Genomic DNA, 22,240 nt, shown 5'->3' with positions numbered 1-22,240 from the left:
TTTTTCCAAGTATTTTCTGGGAATTTGATTGGGTGTTTAGGCAAATTTTCATTGACTTGTAAGGCATGGATCTGTATTTTTCTGCTTGATTTTTTTCAGGAATTTACATAGAATTTCTAATATTTCTTTTGAATGATTTGGATTTATGATGATGTTTCACTGGAAAAAAATGGGGAATATTTGCAACACAGGATGCATTTAATTTGATACTTATTACCCATATGCTTAAGGATTTCTGATTTGCTTTGTGTTTATAGGTGCAAAACCTTGCTTGAAAATGTAAAAATAACTAAACATGAGCAGCGTTGTGAACTGAGACCTAGTGCATTACAGTATGTGTAATATAGACTTTGCTTTCAAAGAGCAGCCTGCAGGAATAATAAAAAAATAGCTGATCAAAAGTGGGTGAGGTTTATATAATACAAATTTATCCTGGGCTTGCGCTTATCATAAAATCTGTGCCCTGATAACAAGCTGGATGGTCCCTCTCCTATTCAATCTGCAGGACACAGCATCTGTGGTTTTACATTTTGATTCATCTGACCACAGAACAGTTTTCCAGTTTGCCTCAGGCCATTTTAAATGAGCTTTGGCCCAGATATAGCTTCTTCTTTGCATTATACAGCTTAAACATGCATTTGTGGATGTTACGGGAGCTGTGCTGACAGACACTGATTTGTGGAAGTGTTCCTGAGCGCATGCAGGGATTTCCATTACAAATTCATGCCTGTTTTTCATGCAGTGCTACTTAAGGGCCCAAAGATCTCTTACATCTTATACTGAGTTTTGGCCTTGTTTCTTGTGCTCAGAGAGTTGTCCAGATCTCTGCATCTTTAATGATATTATATACATTGGTTCAGTGTTTCCCAGACTTTATATCTGGTGACCCACTTTTTACACGGTTACAAGCCATTGCGACCCAACAACTTTGGTTTCCGTATGTTACTGCTGATCATTTCTGCCTTTTGTGCTATCCTCGGCTAGTTGGTCAGACTGGCTGGGATAATGTTGATTCTGGACTCAGTCTAGTCCTGACCTTGCTGTTTGACAAGACTGAAGAGGAAGCCTTCACCTCTGTCACATAGACTTTCTTGGCTTGCTTGACCCCTTGGGCCCTCGGTGGCTGTCTGGTCTTGAACAATGCATTTATTTTTTACTAGCCATCAATGACTGTGACTTTATCGATCCAGTGGCAGTAGATCCTTGTTTTATGTTTTTCGGGGGTTATTATTATGGTTTATAGTGGTTTAGTGTGATATCTCCTGCTGCTTTTCATTAGTACCACTTACTTTTCAAGCCTTATGTTGCTCTGTCCCAGCTTTTTTTGGGATATATTTCTGTCATCACATTTATCATAAGCCATTTTTAATGAATTGATAAAATTTCTCAGCTTCAAGATCTGACCTGTAGTTTTTTCTTCCTAATGTAAATGAAATACAGGTTTATAAGACATGTTTGTCATTGTTTATAAGTCAGGATGGTTCATTTGATGGGTGGGCAAAATATGGTGGTAGAAAATGTCCCTAAACATATAAGATTTCATCCTGGTGCTGATCACGGATACCAAACAGGCCATTTTTCATCACTGAATGTTACTTTGCTTCACTTTTACTCAACATACAGATTTATCTTCTGAAGAGTTAATTTATTATTAAACTCACAAAACATAAGGCTGAGTTCTGAGTGATATAAAAACATTACTGGAGTAGGGACATGTCATTAGCTCATTAGTTATAACGGTTAAATCCTTTAGCCCTAAAGAAAAGTGGGTTGATGGGCAGAGTAATGGGAACTGTTGGCATTCCTCCACAGCTAAAGAGTCCTCAAGCATAACAGATTTTTACAGTCTTAAACAGTTAGTATTAAAGCGTTGGGGAAGTTTACAAATGTTTGTAGAGGAGAGGAGGACTCTTGTGATGCGTACATGCACTGATGACCAATAGAGTGACCTCTGCTGGGAAACCCTCTACAGTAGAAAGAGTGAGCTGTGTGGTTTTAACTCATCTTTGACTTTTTTTCCGAAGAGAAACACAAAAAATACACCAGAACAAGGTGATGTCAGTTTGCAGCCATGACTCCATTGTTGAGTCCATGACCTGGTCCAGCCTCTGCTGCCCCCAAACCTGAGTAAGGAACATGAATAATCAACTTCAGGTTTGATTCTTGCTTTGTCATTCATCCCCCACCCCCACCCTCAATAACTCTATTAAAGCCCTCAGAGAAGTGCTTTACATGTGCATGGGGGCTGTTGGCATGTCTCTTCATGATCACTCAACAATTAGGGTGGGCCTGAGTTTATTGTTTGAGTTCAAAGGTGTCTGCTTGGAAGAGGGGATTAGGGGATTTTCCCTCTTTACCTTTGGACTCACCTTTTAGTGGTGTCTGAAGGCTCCTCGTTTAAATAGGAGAACTAAACTAGAGTTACTGATGTTATTTTAAGGGAAGAACGTGGCTGTAAAATCTTGCAATAAATAAACATATTCAGGCCTAAAAGATGAGCTGACATGTCAATAATTAGCGTCAACTTGAAGCAGTGACAGATGAGACATGTTGGAACTAAACACGCATGGATGAGGCACTTCGGTTACAGATATCAACAGAAAATAGAGATGCGCGCGCAATGATAGGACAGTGATCCGTCCTCCCTTACTTTTCATTCACCCCTTCCTCACACAACAGTCCCTCCTAATCTTTCCAGTCTTGGTGTGTCCCATTCTAAACCCCTCCTGCCCCTCCTCTGACACAGCGCCTCAATAAAACCCATTCCCGCGCGGCGCTAGGACTTTGCGCACGAGCACATTATGGGTGACTGAAACGTTGAACTGATGAACGGGGATAACTGCACGTGAAAATCCTTTTATCATTCAACAAGTTAGAAGAACACAAAGTCTCGGACAAAATGCTCCCAGGCGCCTTTGAGAAGCTTACACTTCTGTTGGCGTGGAGTTACTGCGTTTTGGCCACGCAGGTCTCCTTCTCCAACTTCTCCGTGGACAACGACGTGCGCTCCAGCTTCATCCAGCGGCGGCTGCGGAGCCAGGAGCGCAGAGAGATGCAGCGGGAGATCCTCTCCATCCTCGGGCTGCCGCACCGTCCACGGCCCCACGTCCACAGCAAACATAACGCTGCGCCCATGTTCATGCTGGACTTGTACAACACCATCTCCACGGACGCACAGCTGCCGGGGTATTCCTACTACAAGCCCGCTCTACCGACCCAGGTTTCCCCCATGGTGACCCCGCAGGACAGCCGCTTCCTGGATGACGCAGACACGGTGATGAGCTTTGTTAACCTCGGTGAGTTCAGTCTGATTTCATGGATTCCCTTCTCACAGCTGAAATGAGAAAAGTTGGGCTATATCAGTGATGTAGTGAAGACTATACCAACTATTTTTTAGCCTCCATAGAGTCAACTCTGAAATCTTCTCCTAGGATGGTAAAGGCTACAAATATGAGAATACTAGTTCACTGATTTACTCCAACAGAGAAATGTGGACTTGCTCACTCAGTGCACTGGCCAAGTGAGACTCAACGCGTGGCTCCTTTGAGTCTTATTATAAAAAAATCCCCAGAAAAGCTTAAAAAAGGTGAATTTTGACCTCAGAAACGATCCACACCAGTTTATTTTCCAACGCTTACTGTTTCGTCTGTTTATTTCCATCAGATGTGTGGAAGAAAAACATGCAACATAGATATCACTGATTCTTGAGAAAGGGACAAACATCTTCACAACTTGACTTTGTATTTGTGTTTTACAACCAAAATCTGAAGTAGGTATTTGTGCAGGTTGAGGTCTCAGCAGTGGTGTGAAGGAACAGATTCTAATGTAACATTCTTTTCCCTAAATATGACCTTTTTTCCATCATATCTTGATTTTTTTTTTCAATGTTGTCAGACACACTAAGGTGGATTTAATTTTTATTTTATTATTTCAAGATAAATGTTAAGTTTTCAGCTGGTATTCCAACAAATGAGCAGAATAAAATGAACTAAGAATAATGCATCTTTTGTGAAACAAACATCATCAGATGGAGCTGATGAACATCTGATAGAGATGATGATGGGGATAAAGAGTAGTGGATTAAACTAGCCTTTCACCTTAATTGACTAGAAATAAAATATAAACGAATAAAAATGAAACCAAACCCTCTGCATGCTCTGATTGATATTTCTTTCGTAGTACTTCTAGGACCCCCCCCCCCCCCAGGTTTGGACTGTAGCTCTTGCAAGGCTCTTCAGTCAAGCAGGGTTGTGTAACACAGCGTTAACCTATCATAATTGTCTAAGCTCATATTTAATGGGCCAGCGGTGATCATACAACCTTTTTTCTGTTAATTTAAAAATGATCCTTACTCCCTGAACCAGCAGAAGCTTAGTGAAAATGTGCAAATACTAAATGCACATTTAAGGTGAACTAATATGCAAGAAGAGCCTTATAAAGCATTGTTTATAAAACAGAAAGTTTATTCTTTGCTGGTTGCTTGAATATTTTTTGGAAAGGGGGGATTTAATTTTGAAATATTTTGCATTTCAAATCTTTTTAAGTTTTATTTTGGAACTTCGTACTGTCTCAATCTGAGTGCAGCTGGTTTTCTGTTTGAATACAGAGGTGCTTTCATTTTGAAAGAAAATAAAAACCAGTGTAGATTGAGGACTATGACATGAACTTAACCACGGCAAAAGGAGCTTGTAATGGATAGATAGGAAATAAGGGAATAGTTAAAAGGAGAAGTGTGATAACACAAGTCACAGATGAGTTTTGACGTTTCCACTGAGCTGTGAGTGTTTTAAAACTGAAATCAGATCTTTAACCCTCGGTTGGTGGATAATAAATTGTTACACTACATAAATAACAACAGAAATAATTTACATTAATTTTTCTTTTTAATTTCTTATGCATTAATTTTTAATCAATATCAGATCTGATCATATATTTTTGGGAATTTAACCATTTAAATGCCAGTTTAAGTGCAACAAAACTGGCCTTTTTGTCATTTAAAAATATTTAGAAATATGTTTAAAATGAAATGTTTTACACATGTAAATTGGATTTCCTCAGAGGGGATTATCACAGCCTTGAATATGTTAATAATGAGCTACAACTTTGATTTTTAGGTTTTTTCTTTAAAGATTTGAATAGATTTATCTCTAAGGTTACGACTGTAATCTTACAGGAAACAAAGAAAAATCATACACCTTTCCCCTCATGGTAGCTATGGGAAAATGACTGACATTAAGACAACAGGAAGAAACTGCAAATTTGAAGCAATGACTCCTGAATGAAAGCCTAATATAAAATGGATGTTTTTTTTCCCTGTGATGGTCCAGAATTGTGTTTGTAATGGGTTTCAATGGGACATTTTTGGTTATAAACATGCTGAGAGTATACAAAAAGTGCACAGGTTCCGATATTAAGATTTCAAAAATTTGACTGAAAAAAGCAACCCTCCAAAATGTATGTTGTTAGAAGTCAAAATAATCAAGAAAAGAGTGAAAAATCACCCAAAAGCTGCAAAATGGCCCATACAGTCTCTGGGCTAAGATACAACAGTGTGGTGGACTTATTTTAGAGCTGTCTGGCTGCAGGAAGAGTGGAAGTGGCTAAACCAAAACATGCTGAAAGCAGCAATGAAGCATGCAATTAAGTGCAGTTTTGATTGATTGATGGACCTTAATTAATCATAATTAATGCATTAATGCTGACAGCCATAATAAAGCAAAGGGGCGAAACTGATGAGTCTGAAAGCAGGTATTCTTCTCTAAGTGTCATCAGCTAGTACCATTATATCATGCTCCTCAGAAGATTTCTGACTGAGCTTACAACTCCTTTTCCTAAATAGCTGGGACATTGTATGAAACACAATTTGCAAATCTTAAGAGGCCCATATTTAATGTAAAATACCACATTTATCAGATAATAAAACTGAGAAATTTCATTGTTTTTGGAAAAATATCTACTGATATTAAATCTGATACCCAGAACACATTTTCAAAATAGTTGGGACAGTTAACTACCCTGGTGGAACATCTCACAATTCATTTCTGGGTTAGTTTATGCATGTTACACTACATCCCAAATTTAATGAAAGGTTTGTATGAATCAGTTTTTCCAGTGCTTTCCACTCTGTTTTCACATCCTGTAAGAGTCACTTCACCATGCTGCATTAGTCATTTAAGTGTGGAAGCGTGCGTGTGTGTTTTTGCATGTCACAGTGAGGCTTTTGGGTCACTTTCTTCCATTGTAATCCAGAATTATGCATTCCGAGCTGTAAATGTTATGACAACAAGCTTGTATCTGATTTCCCCAGAATGCTTTCAAAGCCATGGGGGAGCGGCTTTACTGGGTTTTGTTTCACATGACTGGGAGTTTAGCGGTCACCTCCAAATCCCCACAGGGAGTAAGTGAGCAACAGGTTGACTATGATGATAAAAAACTGCATCCAAACATCATGTTGCCTCAGGTGTGTGTGTCTGAGAAGAGGTTTGTGTGTGTGCGAGCTGATATGCTTGTTTGGAAGGTGTTAATCACAGGGGTCAAAGGTGAGAGTCAGGACATTATTGAATTTATGAAAGGTAAATCCTGCCTTTGTTTCTCTTGGAGATCCTCCGGCAGCTCTGATATCGCTCTGGGTGCCCATGATTCTTATCCAACTGGGTGACATCTCAGTTCTTGTCTTCTTCTGCCCTCCTCCTTCCTCAGGGCTCAAAGGAGAGTTATGGATCAATGTGAAGAGTTTGCACTTTTAAGTCCTTTATTTAATGATTGAGTCCAAACAGAAGACTTTAAACAAAGAGCGTTAAGAATTATTTTCAGATCTGCCTGCAACCAGAGAGTTAATACAGAACAGTTGAGCTAATAAAGAAACCCCACATTAATGCTCTTAGCCACAAACTTTCAACCAGCAGTCTCCAGCTAATGATCTCTTGAAGCATCGTCTCTAAAAACTCTCCCGATTTCTGTGGTTTCACATCACAAGCATTTGATTAAAAAGAGGAAGAAGGAAAATAAAGGGCCACAGAGAGTGTGTATTATTTTTACTAAAGCCCACCACAGCTTTCTGTGCTGATGATTGGCAGAGTTTTAAGTGGGGGCTCCCACTTTGAGCTGCAGCGGCTCTATCCTGGTGGTCCCTGGATGATCGCTTCAAGACCAAACTGGATTATGGTATTTCCCTTTCAGGGACCACAGCTTCCAGTGTGACGGAGCACTGCTCAAAGCCACACAGACTCTGTTACTCTGGCACACAAGGGTGGACTTTTATTCAACTTCACTGATATTTTAGAGAAATCGTCTTATGTTGACAGTGATGAGTAAAGCAACTCAAAATTTCAAAAAGGTCAATACAACCCCAGTTTGTCAATTACTGTCAGTGTTTGAAGATTTGTCTTCACATTATAAGTCAGCAAACGTATTGTACCAGTCTTTTATACATATTTAGACAGTGTATCAGCAAAAAACATTCACCATGTAACATCACACAAAGCAGCTGCTACTGACCTGCTCCTGTACTTTCATTTGTTTACTGAGACACAGCTTGAATTTCATGTAGAGGGCTGACTTCAGTTGTAGTTTTTGTGGCTGGTAACTGTTTTGAATCACAGTTCTACATTTTTGACTGGGGACTTGTACACATGAGGAGCTTTTTTGCACTGACCATAACACACGTGCCAGGGCTGCCCACAGAATTGTCTGGGACCCTGAAAACCCAGGCTTTTGCCACAGTATTGCCCCCTTTAGCCTATTTATGCCACTTTTGACAGATTTATGCCACTGTTGTTTCACTTAAAACCAATAAATACCACTATATTGCCATTACAAACCAATTTATGCCATGTTTTTTTTAACCAATTTCTGCCACTTTTAACAAATTTAGCTTCTTAACACTATTTTATGTCACTTGATTTTGCTTGTTTTAACCACTAAATGTCAACTTTGCCACTTTTTTGCTGGTTTAAACCCATTTTGAATCTATCTCTTTTACCAAATTTCTGCCACTTTAAATCAATTTTTGCGACTTTATGTCCAAATTTGTTTTTTGTCTTGTTTTAAACCATTAAATGCCATTTTAGCTTTTTACTGCATTTTAACTATTTTTTTCCATTTGTAGCAACTGTTCTGCCACTTTAAAGGTGCAGTGTGTAATATTTAGCCTATTAGCATTTAGCAAAACAAGCTTGGTTAAAATGAAACATAACATTTACAAGTAGTTTGATCTAAATTAGTGTTGACATCTGATAACACATTTTTTAAATTTATGTTTTAAATTAACTCAGAATAAGCCTTTTATTCATACATAGGGAGGGTCCCCTCCAAGGTCCCACAGTTATCACCAGAGAAATGAGCATTACACTCCAGAATTGACTGTTAGATGTTGATAGTCCCAGTTTTACATACTGTACCTTTAAACCAATTAATACCACCATATTGTAACCAATTCATGCCAGTGTATTGCCACTTTTGACCAATAATGTCACTTTTTGCCATTTTCAATCAATTTTTTCCCACCATTGCCCATATTTGCCACTTTCAACCATGTTTTGCTGTTTTGCACCCTTTTATCATTTCATTTGCCACTTTTACCTAATTTGCTACTTTATGTCCAGATTAGCTGTTTTCTTGTCTTGTTTTTACCATTAAATGTTGATTTTGTCCTTATTTTTTGCCAGCTTCTTTACCAATTGTTGCCATTTGTAGCCCATTTTTGCTGTTTTCCCACCCTTATTGCCACTGTATTGCCACTATTAACCCATTTATACCACTATTCTGCCACATTAAACCGATTAATGCTGCTTTGTTGCCCTTTTTTTTTTTTTTTTTTACCAATTTAGGCTTTTTTAAAAATCTATTTATACCACTGGTTTGCAATTTTTAACAAATTTATACTGTTTTGCCACTTTTAACCAATTTTGCTACTAAACAACATTTTATGTTGCTGTTTTGCTTTTATTGCCACATTTGCTTCTATTTTTGGTTTGTTTTTACCACTAAATGTCACTTTTTTCTATTATAACCCTTTTTGCTGTTTTTTTTTAATGATTTTCCAATTGCATTTCCCCTTTAAACCCATTTATACCATTGTTTTGCTGCTATATTGCATTTTTTAACCTATTTATGGCACTTTTAACCAAATTATACCAAAGTTTTTATCCACTTTTAACCCATTTTTGCCACTTTATGTCCAAATTTGCTGTTTTTATGCCCTGTTTTTTTTTTTTTTTTTTTTTTTAAAATAAATGTTGATTTGGTCAATTTTGCCAGTTAAGAGTCAGTTGCCATTTGTGGCCACTGTATTGCCACTTTTAGCCAGTTTTGACACTCTGCTTCCAAATACACTGTGTTGACTGCTTTTTCCCCCACTTTTAAACAATTGTTCCACTTTATTCCCAATTTTTTGTCTTATTTTTGCCACCTTAAACTAATTTCTTTTTTCTTTTTGCCAATTTTAACCATTTTTTGCTGTTTATCTTTTACCATTTTTTCCCCCTTTTTTCTTAATTATGTAAATCTTTTCCATTAAAGTTGCCTTAGTTTTTTTCTGCTTTATTCTCCGACATCCTGATGTCTGTGCACACCACGGCTTAACCATGAATTCTAACATTACTTTCCAAACGGTATATTTCAGTATGCCCATCCACATTGTTGAAAATAAAAAGGTAATACCTTTTTAAGAAAAGGTGTTTTCAGTACTGCAGTAAGTAATGAAATACATTTTTTGTTGCTTTGATAAGATTGGTTATTACTCAGGTTACAAATAAAACATGGTTCTCACAGCTTAACTTGCTATAGATCGTGATTTTGCTGACCTCCATGGACTCTTAGTTTGGCTGGGCCCCAGAAAGCTCTCCCCTTTATACCCCCTTATAGTCTGCCTTGACATGTGCTGTGCAAATTCACAAAACTGTCACCTTTTATTCCAGAAATGACTGCAATATACTCTACTTACCATTAAACACATGACCATGCCGCTGAAGAACAGTGAACGCATTGTGCTTTTGAAAACAAGCATCTAAAATGCATTTGACCTGCTAAGCTGATCTGACAGAGGCGTAAGGAGATCATGCTAAGAATCTCTTTTGTCAACCGGAAAATCTTATTAAGCTCTCATAATAATGCATTCATGTGCAGAATAAATCTTCTCATTTGAGTCTGATTAGTAATTGCATAAAAGAACCCCTGAATGAGGCACTTCAGATCCATGTTTGTGATCAAGACTTTGTTCAGATTGAGAGTTCAGTGTAGTTGAAACTATGCTGTTTTATCAGATAACAGGCACAGTGCTATCATTTCTGACAGACTGATGTAAAAGTGCAAGTGTTACATAATTCATGGCATGGCTGATATGACTGCATGCCTGCACAGTACAGCTGCTTGTTTGTGTATGCACCTATTTTTTAGTCTCCATAGAGCAGTGCTTCTCAGAGCGTGGGCCAGGTCTCACTTGTTGGCCCCAGAGGTACTCAAAATGGGCTGCAATAAGTTGTTAACAATAGCTAAAAACTACACAAATCCTTTTAAAAAAAATCTAATTGAATAAAATATTTGATAATATAGTCTAAAAGGGATATTTGGTATTTTTGAAGCTGGTTTGTATTAGGTAATTGGCTATAGTCATGGCATTAGCCTCAAGTGATATCAGAGAGCGCTGACCCTTCAAACAGGACATGCTTGGAGAGGCTAGGTGATATGGGTGTAGTATCTTGGCATTATTTAGTGATTTTAAGTGAAAAATGTGCCAAAAAAAAAAAACAATGCTGGTTCAATGGAACGCTGCATTAAAAAATTTTATGCATGCTTTGGCTTCACGTTTTTTCCACCCAAACATATCTGAACAGCTGTTTTGGTCTGCAGGCTTCATCAGAGGAAACACGTAACTAAACTAAAACAAAACTACAATGAGTGAATTTGACTGAATCTCTGGAGGCTAAAGGCACTACTGTTGCCAAATAACCTAATACAGCCCAACTTCAAAAAAATGCAGAAATGCCCCTTTAAGTCTCAGAAGTAACAAAACAGAACCAGAAGTTTTAACTCATGGCTTATTTTTGTCATTTATTTTGTTTGATGTATGAGGCTGGTGTCACAGTTTAACTGGTGTCAGATTAATTGGTTACACTTTTAATTATTGTGCAGTGCAGCTTGCTTCATGGTTTTAAGAATTTATCAGTGCCTTTGGAGCTTTATTGGCTCAAGAAAAATTTTCTGATCCACAAAGATGAATATCGATTGAATATAAGAAGAAGGAAAATACATTTAAAGTTGCTCATTGAGAACCCACAGACACTTTCTGAATAGCATTGGTATCTCTGAAAACCAAGCGTGTGCATTTACATTCTGTGTTCTCATGTTATGGTTACGTGAGTATTTTTGATGGGCCACAGAAGATTTTCAGGTTAGAAATTGTGCCGCAGCATACTGAAGTTTGGGAAAGACTGCCTTATAGTATTCCCACTTCTAAATTAAGAGTATAAGAATTAGGGGTACCAACTTTAGCACATGCCACTACACCATTAGAGATGTCATTTTCAATATGGCAGCCAGTGCTCCCAAAGCCCCTTCAGTCACCCAGTCTCTGTCCAATACTTTCTATTCTAAAACATATTTATACCAGCCTCCCTGATTTATAGAAAAAAGCCTAGTTAGTCTACTGAAATGTGCTATAGGTTAACGATAGCTCTGTGGCTGTGTGGCCCCGCAGCATGAGGAGTGATCTGAAGTGTTGAAGTGCCTCCCAGAGGGAAGTTTGCATATCTGAGGTCTGATCTCTGCAGCTAATGGTCCCTAACGTAAACACACTGAGTCCTTACAAGCAATTATTGCTTTCATAAAAACACCCCTTGTTCCCTTCCAGCGTTTAATTGCGGTCAAACGAATGCCTCACAGCGTTCAGAATGCTCTGCTCTTAAGGACCTGCGGTGTGCGTATTTCTGATCGTTACAAATGTTGTGAGAGGGCTGTGAGTCAGTCCGTGTCTGTGTGGGTTCTGGTTCTGTTTTCTGGCTGCACTGTTGCACTGAAACAATAGTGGGCCATCAGTAGGATGGCAGGGTGATGTCATAATGATGTCAGGGTGTATAACAGTGGGCAGGATGTGTTTAAGGTGGCTAATCGCCTCCCCTCACCTTCAGCAGAGACCTCCACAGCTCTCTCCAAGGACAAACACATCAAGAGACGCTGTAAAAACACAACACTGGAAAGCTTCAGGAAGCTTTCGGGGTCTCCATGACCACCACTCCTCTGGAAAGTCTGAGTGTGGAGGAGCTTCAGCTGGCTCAGGGCGGGTCGGAAACCCTGCTGTGCCATCAGGATACTTCTGCTTTACTTCATTCTCTGCATCAGGATGAAATGAGCACACAGAGCTGCATGGCAAAATGATCAGGGAGGTGTGGGTGGTACACGCTCTGCTACTTTTGTGTGCGTTTCTCTGACTTTATGTGAGTGTGTTTATAAAAGCACGCTGGCTGCTGTGGTTTTCCGGGCAGAGCCTTAACGGGCCTTTTCTTGTGGTCGGCACATGTGTGTAATTTAAACATTTAGCCAAACTGAGCTCAAGTGTGTTTTTCTCCCCCTACATCGGCATGTATGGCAGACTTGACTTAAGTGATGTTTAGATCAATCACTTCACTTGCGGAAGCTGGATTTTTCCTATTTCTGACCCTGGTGTTCAGAGATGTGGGCACAGCGACACGCATCAGAGCAGCGTTTAAATCACCAACAGTTTTGACAGAAATGTAACCACTGACTAGTTTACCATCTGATTTTACTCACAGACGTTTGACTTTTCCTCAGCTGTATAAACTTTCCCCTTTAAATGTCACAAGTATTACTTTCCTCTGTCTCACAGCAGACGACAACAAACCATGCATCATGGAGGGAAAATAATCTGCTTCATTATAAATGAAGCATTTAAGCACATTAAACATAATTGTTTTCTTTTTCTTTCCCTGGTAGTTGATCAGGATCAGGATCTTCTGTTCCAGCAGCACAGACGAGAGTTTCGCTTTGACCTTTCCCGCATCCCAGAGGGAGAGGCTGTCACAGCCGTAGAGTTCAGGATTTATAAAGGATTCATCCAGGAACGCTACGAGAATGACACATTCAGAGTCAGCCTGTACCAAGTCCTGGAGGAGCCTCCAAACAGGTAAATAAGAGCCTTCTTTTCAGACACAGCAACTCAGAAGCCCTTCACAGATTGCAGCTCTGCAACAACTCCAAGATGAAGTTTCAATCCCAATTCAAAGTCTGCAAAGATATACAGTGCCTAAAGAGTTCATCCCCTTGGATGATTTCTACAAAGCAATGTCAATCAAACAAAACTATGCAAAGTAAAATAAGTGACCAGACAAATATTCAGCCCCATCAAGTCAGTATATTGTAGATGCAGCTTTGGCTTCAATCACAGCCCTGAGTCTGTGTGGATAGGTCTCAATCAGGCTTGCACATCTGGACACTGCAATTTTACTCCATTCTTCTTTGCAAAACTGCTCAAGCTCTGTCAGATTGTACAGGGATCAGGAGTGAACATCCCCTTTCAAGCCCAGCCATTAATTCTCTATTGGATTGAGGTCTGGGCTTTGACTCAGCCACTCCCGAATGTTCACCTTGTTGTCTTTAAACCATTTCTGTTAAGCTTTCTCTGTATGCTTTTCTTGTTGGAAAATAAATCTTATCCAAAGCTTTAGTTCTCTTGCAGACCGAGTAAGACTGTCCTTAAGGTATTTCCTACATTACTGCTCTATTCATCTGACCCTCTACACGCCTTCCAGGGCTGGCTGCTGAGCAGCATCCCCACAGCATGATGCTGCCACCACTATGCTCAACAGTACGAATGGTGTGTTTGTGGTGATGTGCAGTGTTTAGCCTCTGCCAAACATAGTGTCTTGTCTGATGGCCAAAAAGCTCTATTTTAGTCTCATCAGACCAAAGAACTTTCTTCCACTTGACCATGGAGTCTACCACATGAACTCTAGTCCAGATTTAATCTGAGTTTTCTTCAACAGTGGCTTTCTCTTTGACACCCATAAACCTTTGACTGGCAACAGTTGTTGCATACAGAGTCCCTCCATCTCAGCTGCTGAAGCTTGTGACTCCTTCCTGCTTTAGTTGCCTCTCTCACAAGTCTCTTTGTTTCAAAGTCACTCCGCCTGTGAGGATGGCCTGATCTAGGCAGATTTAGACATGTGCCATATTCCCTCCATGTTCAGTGCCTTGGATTTGTTTTTGTATCCTTCTCCTGACTTGTTCACCTTGCAAAGAAGATGTAGTCGCCTGTTTCCGTGTTTCTCACTGGCAAATCCATCTTGCAAAGCTCCCATCTGAACAGATTGGGCCCTGTGAGAAAGTGACAGGACCAGTCAGGAGTAAGAGGCAGCACTTTTGGGCGCGGCAGAGTCTAATATATAAGCAAGCAGCAACAAGAGGCTGGTGCAGATATGGCAGAAGAGATTAGCATGGATGCTGCTAAAGCGCCAGTTTTATCAAAGAACAAAGTTTTCTTTTCAAAAACGACAAAAGTCGTGTACTGACATGTCTACAGTCGCCATAGTTCACGTTATGCAGTTCTATATAGAGTTTACTCCTCGTTAGCACCACACACCTACATGTGTTGTTGCTCTGATTGGCCCATAAAGATGTGACAGACAGAAACATCCAGTCACCCTCCAAGTTTTTTTCAAAGTCTCTGCCCTTTCCCAAACACAGTCAGGTTACTGACTTGTTCTTTTCAATCTGTTTTTTTCTGAGTTGCTTGGAGTGTTCTTTTGTCTTCTTGGTGTTATGGTAGCCAGGGATACCGATAAACTAATGACTAGACCTTCCAGACACAGTTGTCTTTATACTACAATCACTTGAGACACATTCACTGCACTCAGGTGATCCTCATTCCAGCACCAATTGGCTGGACCTCTGTTGAATTGGGTCAGTCACTTTAAAGGCCTAGAATATTTATGCAGTCACTTATTTGGCATTGCATAGTTTTTGTTTAATTGATATTACTTTGTAGAAATCTGTTTTCACTTTGACAGCTGAATTATATTGACCATCATTGATGTATAAAATGAATAACGGGGAAAGCATCCAAGGGGGTAAATACGTTTTATAGGCACTGTAACATGTACCACTGAGAGGAAAGAGCAGACTGCTGGGTGCCTTCATTACTGTCTCTTCCTTACTGTGCCATATTTTTTCCTCATTGAATTTGTCAGCAGGCTGCTCTGATGCCAACTATTATGTAGACGATGTGGCACAGTAATTAGGAAATACATGCAGGATCAGAGTTTACCCTACCAACTGTACTAAACCAAACCAGGCTGCATGGTGGAAACACACTGTTAGAGAAACCATTGACATCCATGAGAAATCCTGAATGTGGAGCCCAGAGTTCAGCAATACTCCAAGATTTTCTAGGTGGAAGCAGTTCCCCAAGACAAGGAACATCTTAAATTTGGCCTGGTTTCTCTGATGATCCTCTTCTGATGGGGGCAAATGGTCAGAAAACTGCGGGCCTCTACGTGTTTTCTGTGAAAACGTCAACCTTTCTATAAGCGCACACATCTGTCTGCTTTGGTTGGCCCTGCCTACATTTCCTCACAGGTTATTCCAGCTCATGTAAGTGTCGGCACTGAAGCTGTTTACACAGACATTAGTGTCAATTACAGAAGCATGGTGGTTCAGTTAACTCTCACGCAGTCAGAGCAGGACAGACCTCAGGAGACCTGCATTTATAACACACAGCTCCAACCACAAATACCACTTTCAACCCTCAATACGTCAGTTTACCGACTACCTCCCTCACACTGGAGGTTATCCCTCCATGTTCCTGTCTGACTCACAGTGTATCTTCATTCTACAAGACTGTCAGCTTCTGTGTTACACTCATATAAAGGGAAACAGATCATCAGATGATGGAAAATAAAACTTCACACATCCCCCTTCTGTCTCAGTCACCTCTGGCCTTTATAATGCGCTTCTCCTGCCCACAGTATATCATCACTCCTTCCCGCAGACGGAGCTGAGTCTGCCTGTCAGGGAGGTGTAAGAGAGCAGGAAGAATCATGTTCAGGCAGGAGATTTAATCGGCGGCTGACGATGGTGTTGGAGACGACACCATTGTCATTCACAGACGAGCAGACGGCAGGACTGCAGGCAGGCGTCTGCCTCAGGGTCTGACACTGTCTGTAAGCTATTGTCTGTGATATCTGGCCTTAAATCAACTCATATCAGCACATCAGTTTATCAGTGAGATACAAACAGCATGCTCAGGTAGTTACAGGTGATTGCTGTGAGGAGATATACTATTATTGACACTGTTACTTGCTCTAAATTCAGACTTCTTCTAGAATTTTAATATCTACATCTTGATGAGGTTCACTGCAGTTAGCACAGATCCCCAGCTGATGGAATATGTTATAGAAATGTTTGGAGTCATGATAATACAACAATAATGCCACAGGATGAAGCCATGCTATTATGATATCTACCACAAACATTCAGTTAGGGATGAATATAAGCTAAACTCCACTCCATTCTCCTTCTTTTTACCTCAAAAGACTATTAAGACCTTGAATTTTTGCAGATTAACCATACGGTAAAAAGATATCCACAAGGCCTCTAAGGACAATTAATTATGTAATAAAGCTGTGTAAAAATAGTTCCATGATGTCCATTTAACACAGCTATACAGGGAGAGTTTGGACCAAGCCATACAATTATCCCTTGAATGCCACTGCTTGGCAAAAATTTTATGCTTACATTAATGCCAGTGGAAGTTCAGAACTCTCCAGCTATGGTATCAAGTATAGTGATTTTTATACACCATGCACCTTAGCAGTCATTGACACCACTCTGATAGAGGTGGTCTTCGGTTTCATACCTGAGTTGCTGTTGTTCCTAAATGCTTCCACTTCCTAATAATATCACTTAAGCCAGGTATACACTGTGCGATTTCAAGTCAATCATACGACAGTCGTGGCAGAATGTCATCTCATACTGTGTGACGGAATCGCTTACGACGCACAATCATTGCGCACGAGTTGTGTGCTCACACTGGGCGACTGAAGTCGGGATGGACCGTGACAGAAACCAGCGGAGTTTCATTTTTAAAAAGTCTCACACACTCAGGATGAAGTGTCTCCAGTCATATTCTCTCTCTCTCTCCCCCCTCTATCTTTCCTGCTCTCTTGCTCTGTCTCCCTCTCCCTCTCCCTCTCCCGCTATCTCTCTCTGTTCCAAACACACAAACAGTATCACCCCTGTGCCACTGCAGGTCAGCGGAATATTTCCTGCTCTTTTATTTCCTTTATTATAGCGGGGTGCATCAGAAAGTCATTCCAGCTGTTGTCATGGTAATTTAGGACGTTGTCTGACTGTTTACAAAGGAAAACAATCCCCCAAAGTTGTTTATTCTGCTCGCGTTTCTGCTCTCACTGTGAAGTGTACGACCAAAATATCAAACATGTCAGAAATCCTCCCAACTAGTCGGGAGCTGGTCGTCAGGTCATAGTCGGGCTGTGGTCGGCCGTCATACCCCCACTCAAAATTCGTGTTAAATGTACAGTGTACACCTGGCTTTACAGTTGGCTGTGGAACATCCTGATATTTCACAAACCATGTTATTGCAAAAATGGCATCAATCACAAACCACGTTTGCAAATGGAGACTGCATGGTGAGCTGCTTAATTTTACACACCTGTGGCAACAGGTCTGATTGAAACACCTGAATTCAATGATTATCACGTGTGGTAATTATACTTTTGTACATATAGTGTATTTGATCAGAAAGTTATTATTTGGGAAGACTTTAAAAAGCATAACTGTAGCCTTTCTCCAGACCACATGGGGAACTTTTGATGACAAAAAGTATCTTACAGTAGATACAAGTGTTCATGCTATTGTGTTTTGTATTCATGTTTATGTGTGTTTTGTATTTTGTTGCTTGGCAGTTGTAGAATTTGGCCATCTTTTACTATTATTTTCCCCCTATTTTTGCTTTTGACACAGTTGGATGGAGGTGACTCACTTGGGCTTATAAACAACATACCACCATTACTATAAAACCTCTTTTCCGCCTGCCTTTAATTTCTATTGCATTGCTTTAATATTAGAGGGAAAGATTCAAAAGCTCTAGTTTGAAACTTGAAACAGAGTTAAATCATGCAAGACAATAACTTTTTGTCACTCTTTTGTTTCATTTTTAGAAAACAAATGTGCAACTAGTGCACACTGAAGTCTTTGAGGTTTAATCCAGGAAAAGATCCAAACAGCGATACTCCTTATGAGATTCTGACACAGCATGTTTGAAGTGTAGCTATAAATTTAATGACACACCTTCTCTCCTCAGTGAAGTGGAGCTCCTGCTGCTGGACCAGCGAGATGTGTGGGCTGTAGAGGAGGGCTGGCTCATCTTTGACCTCACCACCACCAGTAACCTGTGGCTGTCGGACCCTGAGCACAACCTGGGCCTGCATCTAGTGGTGGACAGCCACGGTCAGTCACTGATACACTCACTAGCATGGAGAGGAGTCAATGACAGATTAAGATGATGTCTTTGTCCGGATGATTTATAATCTTTTAAGTGTTAGACCACCACATGTTGAACAAATGTGTTTGAGTCTTCAACTTCTGACTCACATATAAAGTCCAAGAGGGTCTGGAACATCTGCATTAATAATGTTTTGCTGTTCAGTCCTTTTTTGATTCGCTAAGAATCTTATCAGTCAGGACTTCTTTTTTCTTTAAGTGTGTGTCTTTCCTTTCTGCACATGTTTTGACACTTTTTAAAGACATAGCTCCAAACCTGTGAAGCACAAAAGGATGAAGAAATCATTCTTTATTGGAAACTCAGGCTGAATAACACGAGACACTCATACTTTTGCTCTCTGTCTCCCTCTGTAGGCCAAAGAAGGAACCCCCGGTTAGCTGGCTTGGTGACGGGCGGTGGACCTCAGGACAGGCAGCCATTCATGGTCGCCTTCTTCAGAGCAGATGAAGTGCGCTTACGCAGCATCCGCTCTGCTCACGGCCACAGGGGGCGCCATTCAAACCGCTCCAAACCCCAGAGGACTGTTCAGGATGCAATGAAAGCAGTAGAGGCTGCAACAGGTACCTCAACCCAAATGAACCCCCTCAAATCGAGTCAGTCAGTACGTTTACATGCATAGCGGTAGTTAGGTTGAACTGCAGTTAGCTCAGTTAGTCAGTGTAACAGGACTACTGTCCTTGTCTCAACAGGAAAATGGATTAATTGATGGGAGCACACCCCCCCTACCCTGGGTGGGGATACAACCCCCTTTCAGTATTACTGTGGACCTCCCCGTTGATCTTGCTAATATAGTACTAGCAGGCAGCTAACCAGATTCAATACAAGTGGTGAAACACGAACAATTTAAAAGCCCTGCACATTTCAGAGACACTCTATGCATTCCGTTTAGTACAAATGAGATGAACGCCATATTCTTAGCTAATGATGATAACCACTGAGGTCACTGAGGTCTTAAAATCTGAATTTTTCTGAGCTGTCTACCTAAAACCATCATCTGAGACACTGTATATCTCAGAGAGGAAGGGCTATAATTTGCCAGTGCAACCCACGATAAGAGGTCTATCAAAGATTAAATTACATATAGATTGATTTTAGAGGTAACTACACAAAAGTGTTAATTTGGGCAGCTATTTTAATTTTAATCTTAGTCTTTAGATGAAATTTCTTGTAGTTTTTGTCACATTTGGTCATTTCTATTCTTTTTAGTTTTAGTCATAGTTTTATTCGACAAAATTAACACTGCCACACAAACAGTGGCTTGCTTTAGCTTTGTTAGCTTTAGCTTAAGCTAACAAAGGTATGCTAGTTGGGGGCTGAATAGCTCGGTTGGGTTTCACCCCTGACTTTGGTGTGATTCGACTCATGGTTCAAATCCCAGTCAATACATAATCAATATCCCTTGGGCAAGGTCCTCAACTCCTGGAACACCTGTCTACCTGCCAGATGTTTGTCGCTTTGGATAAAAGCATCTGCTAAATGAAAGTATAACATTGTAGCTACTTAATTAATGATACTACATAAACCAGTTTAGCTAAGTTAGCTTTAGCAAAAGTAGCTAAAGCCAACGTACCTACATAGTTAATGTACCTGTAGCTCTGTAGCTCTGTTAGTTAAGTAGCTTATGCAGCTAACTGAACTATGTAGACTACACTGGCTGCATTGGAATTTTTTTTTTTCATTGAAGACAAGTTTTTTTTTTCTGTAAACAGACTGTTTATTCAGGTTCATTAAATGTTTTGTAATCAGGTTTCTCAGGTCAGGTTTTTGGCTTTTAACTTTTGGTATCCTAACTTGATAGTTTAATTCAGTTTTATTTTGAAATTTTTAGTGTGTATTTCTGTTCTGAGATACATTCTGTCTTAGACGAATGCTCTGAGAGTGGCCATCAGAGATGTACAGTCTGCAGTCTTGTCTTGAGAATCTCCCTAGTGTGCTCTGTTTTTGGACCTTTGTATTGCTAAAAGTCCACTTAGACTAAAGCCAAAGTCAGACTACATATTTTTTTTGTTACGTTGGTTGCTATGTCAGACTAGGCAATCACACAGCCATACATTTTTGCCATGACTTATCTGACATACAAGATGGACATGTAGTTTCATAATCATTCATTGGAACCATTGTGATACTGTACTGTACTAAACTTTGTCTATCCAAAGACTATAATAAATGATACGTTAGCTTGGGGCTATAGTTCTATTTCTTGCCAACATTTCTGTCTTTTTCAGTCTGATGTGCTAGTTCCTCTATAACACATCCTAAAGGCAGGAATGTTGATCAACAAACTTTTCCTTTGTCTCATAGTTCCATCTCACAGCACAAACATCATCACTCTTTTTTTGCCTTGCTGTTTGGTTTGTTTACATTTGTGACAGCTGTGTGTGCAGAGCACTCCGTGCTCTCACTGGTCAGCGTCACTGATGTCACAGACAACAGAAATAAAACAGGCTAGACCTTCTGCCAGCGGGGTCATGAGGTGTCTTAGATGTGTCCTTAATTATTGTTCACTATGACAAACTGCAGGAGATGAAGCAACAGGTTTTTCATTGGGCTGTAATCGTGCTGAAAGCAAGCAGTCTGTCCTCGGCTTTACACAATAATTGGCCTGCTCTAAATGCATGAAATATTTTGATGAATTTGACCAACTGGTGCCCTCATCTTTTCATGTTTTCAGTTTCAGATAACCTTGGCATCACAAAAGAAGGATGTAAAAAGCATGAGCTGTATGTCAGCTTCAGGGATTTGGGATGGCAGGTATACTTCAGAATATCCATTTTATCCCATTTTATTGTACTTACATCAAAATGTGACAACAGACTGTCATTTAACTGCTATTTTCCTCTGATTAGGACTGGATCATAGCACCAGAGGGCTATGCAGCATACTACTGCGAGGGAGAGTGCGCCTTCCCTCTAAACTCCTACATGAATGCCACTAATCACGCTATTGTGCAGACTCTGGTAAGCCCTTAACTCTCCCTGCTGACAGGAACTTTCACTACAGTAACCTCCAAACGCTATGACTGATTTATACTTCTTCTAACCACAGGTGCACTTTATCAACCCGGAGACTGTGCCTAAACCCTGCTGTGCCCCCACTCAGCTCCATGGCATCTCTGTTCTTTACTTTGATGACAGCTCCAACGTCATCCTCAAGAAGTATCGCAACATGGTGGTCAGAGCCTGTGGTTGTCACTAACCACTCATACCCCCTCCTGTGAGCGCTTTAAATCAGCAGACTCTTAATAAAAGGCAAAGCGATGGAACAAGAGACGATACATGATTGATTGTTTGGCCTCCGGGGAGCTCCAAGCTTTAATCTGTTGAGATGTTCAGAGCTTCCCACGCAGAATTAAATACTACCATGAACCAATTAGAGCTATTTGTCACAGAGAAAGATTGAACAAAGGGGTTTCTTTGTTTTCCTTCAAATGTGACTTGCAGAAGTACACAGCAAGGACCCTGAGCACTATGGAGTCTTTTCACTCAGTGAAGTCATTGCAGAAACATAAAGATGTGAAGCACACATGCACCTGCATTTAAGTTTTCCTCACTCCATCAGGTATCGGAATATAAAAACCTGTGCATTTAGAAACTGATTTCACTGCTCATAAAACTTGAAAAGCTCCATCTGTGTGTTGAACTGCTGCACTTTGTCTTTTGGAACAGCTGGATGAACTTCTGTCCCACTGAGGGGGGAAAAACACTA

The 22,240-nt window shown here is 40.2% G+C and overlaps 1 protein-coding gene across 1 annotated transcript; it reads left to right on the top strand.

The window, feature by feature from the left end:
- The first annotated feature begins 2,899 nt into the window (after positions 1 to 2,899).
- On the top strand, positions 2,900 to 21,730 carry LOC121507125 (bone morphogenetic protein 7-like). The gene is made up of 7 exons (XM_041783300.1): positions 2,900 to 3,296; positions 12,949 to 13,138; positions 18,335 to 18,480; positions 18,889 to 19,095; positions 21,213 to 21,286; positions 21,382 to 21,492; positions 21,581 to 21,730. The coding sequence occupies exons 1-7, from the start codon at positions 2,900 to 2,902 to the stop codon at positions 21,728 to 21,730; spliced, it is 1,275 nt and encodes a 424-aa protein (XP_041639234.1).
- The last annotated feature ends 510 nt before the right edge of the window (positions 21,731 to 22,240 follow it).

The sequence above is a fragment of the Cheilinus undulatus genome, linkage group 3, assembly GCF_018320785.1.
Source record: "Cheilinus undulatus linkage group 3, ASM1832078v1, whole genome shotgun sequence".
NCBI classification, from domain to species: Eukaryota; Metazoa; Chordata; class Actinopteri; order Labriformes; family Labridae; genus Cheilinus; species Cheilinus undulatus.
Note: the sequence above shows the minus strand (reverse complement) of the source record. Positions and strands in the feature narration are given on the sequence as shown.

Coding starts and splice junctions, on each gene's coding strand:
- LOC121507125 (XM_041783300.1), top strand. CDS start 2,900: ATGCTCCCAGGCGCCTTTGAGAAGCTTACACTTCTGTTGGCGTGGAGT. Junction 3,297..12,948: donor GATGAGCTTTGTTAACCTCG/GTGAGTTCAGTC, acceptor TTTCCCTGGTAG/TTGATCAGGATCAGGATCTT. Junction 19,096..21,212: donor AGCAGTAGAGGCTGCAACAG/GTACCTCAACCC, acceptor TTTCAGTTTCAG/ATAACCTTGGCATCACAAAA.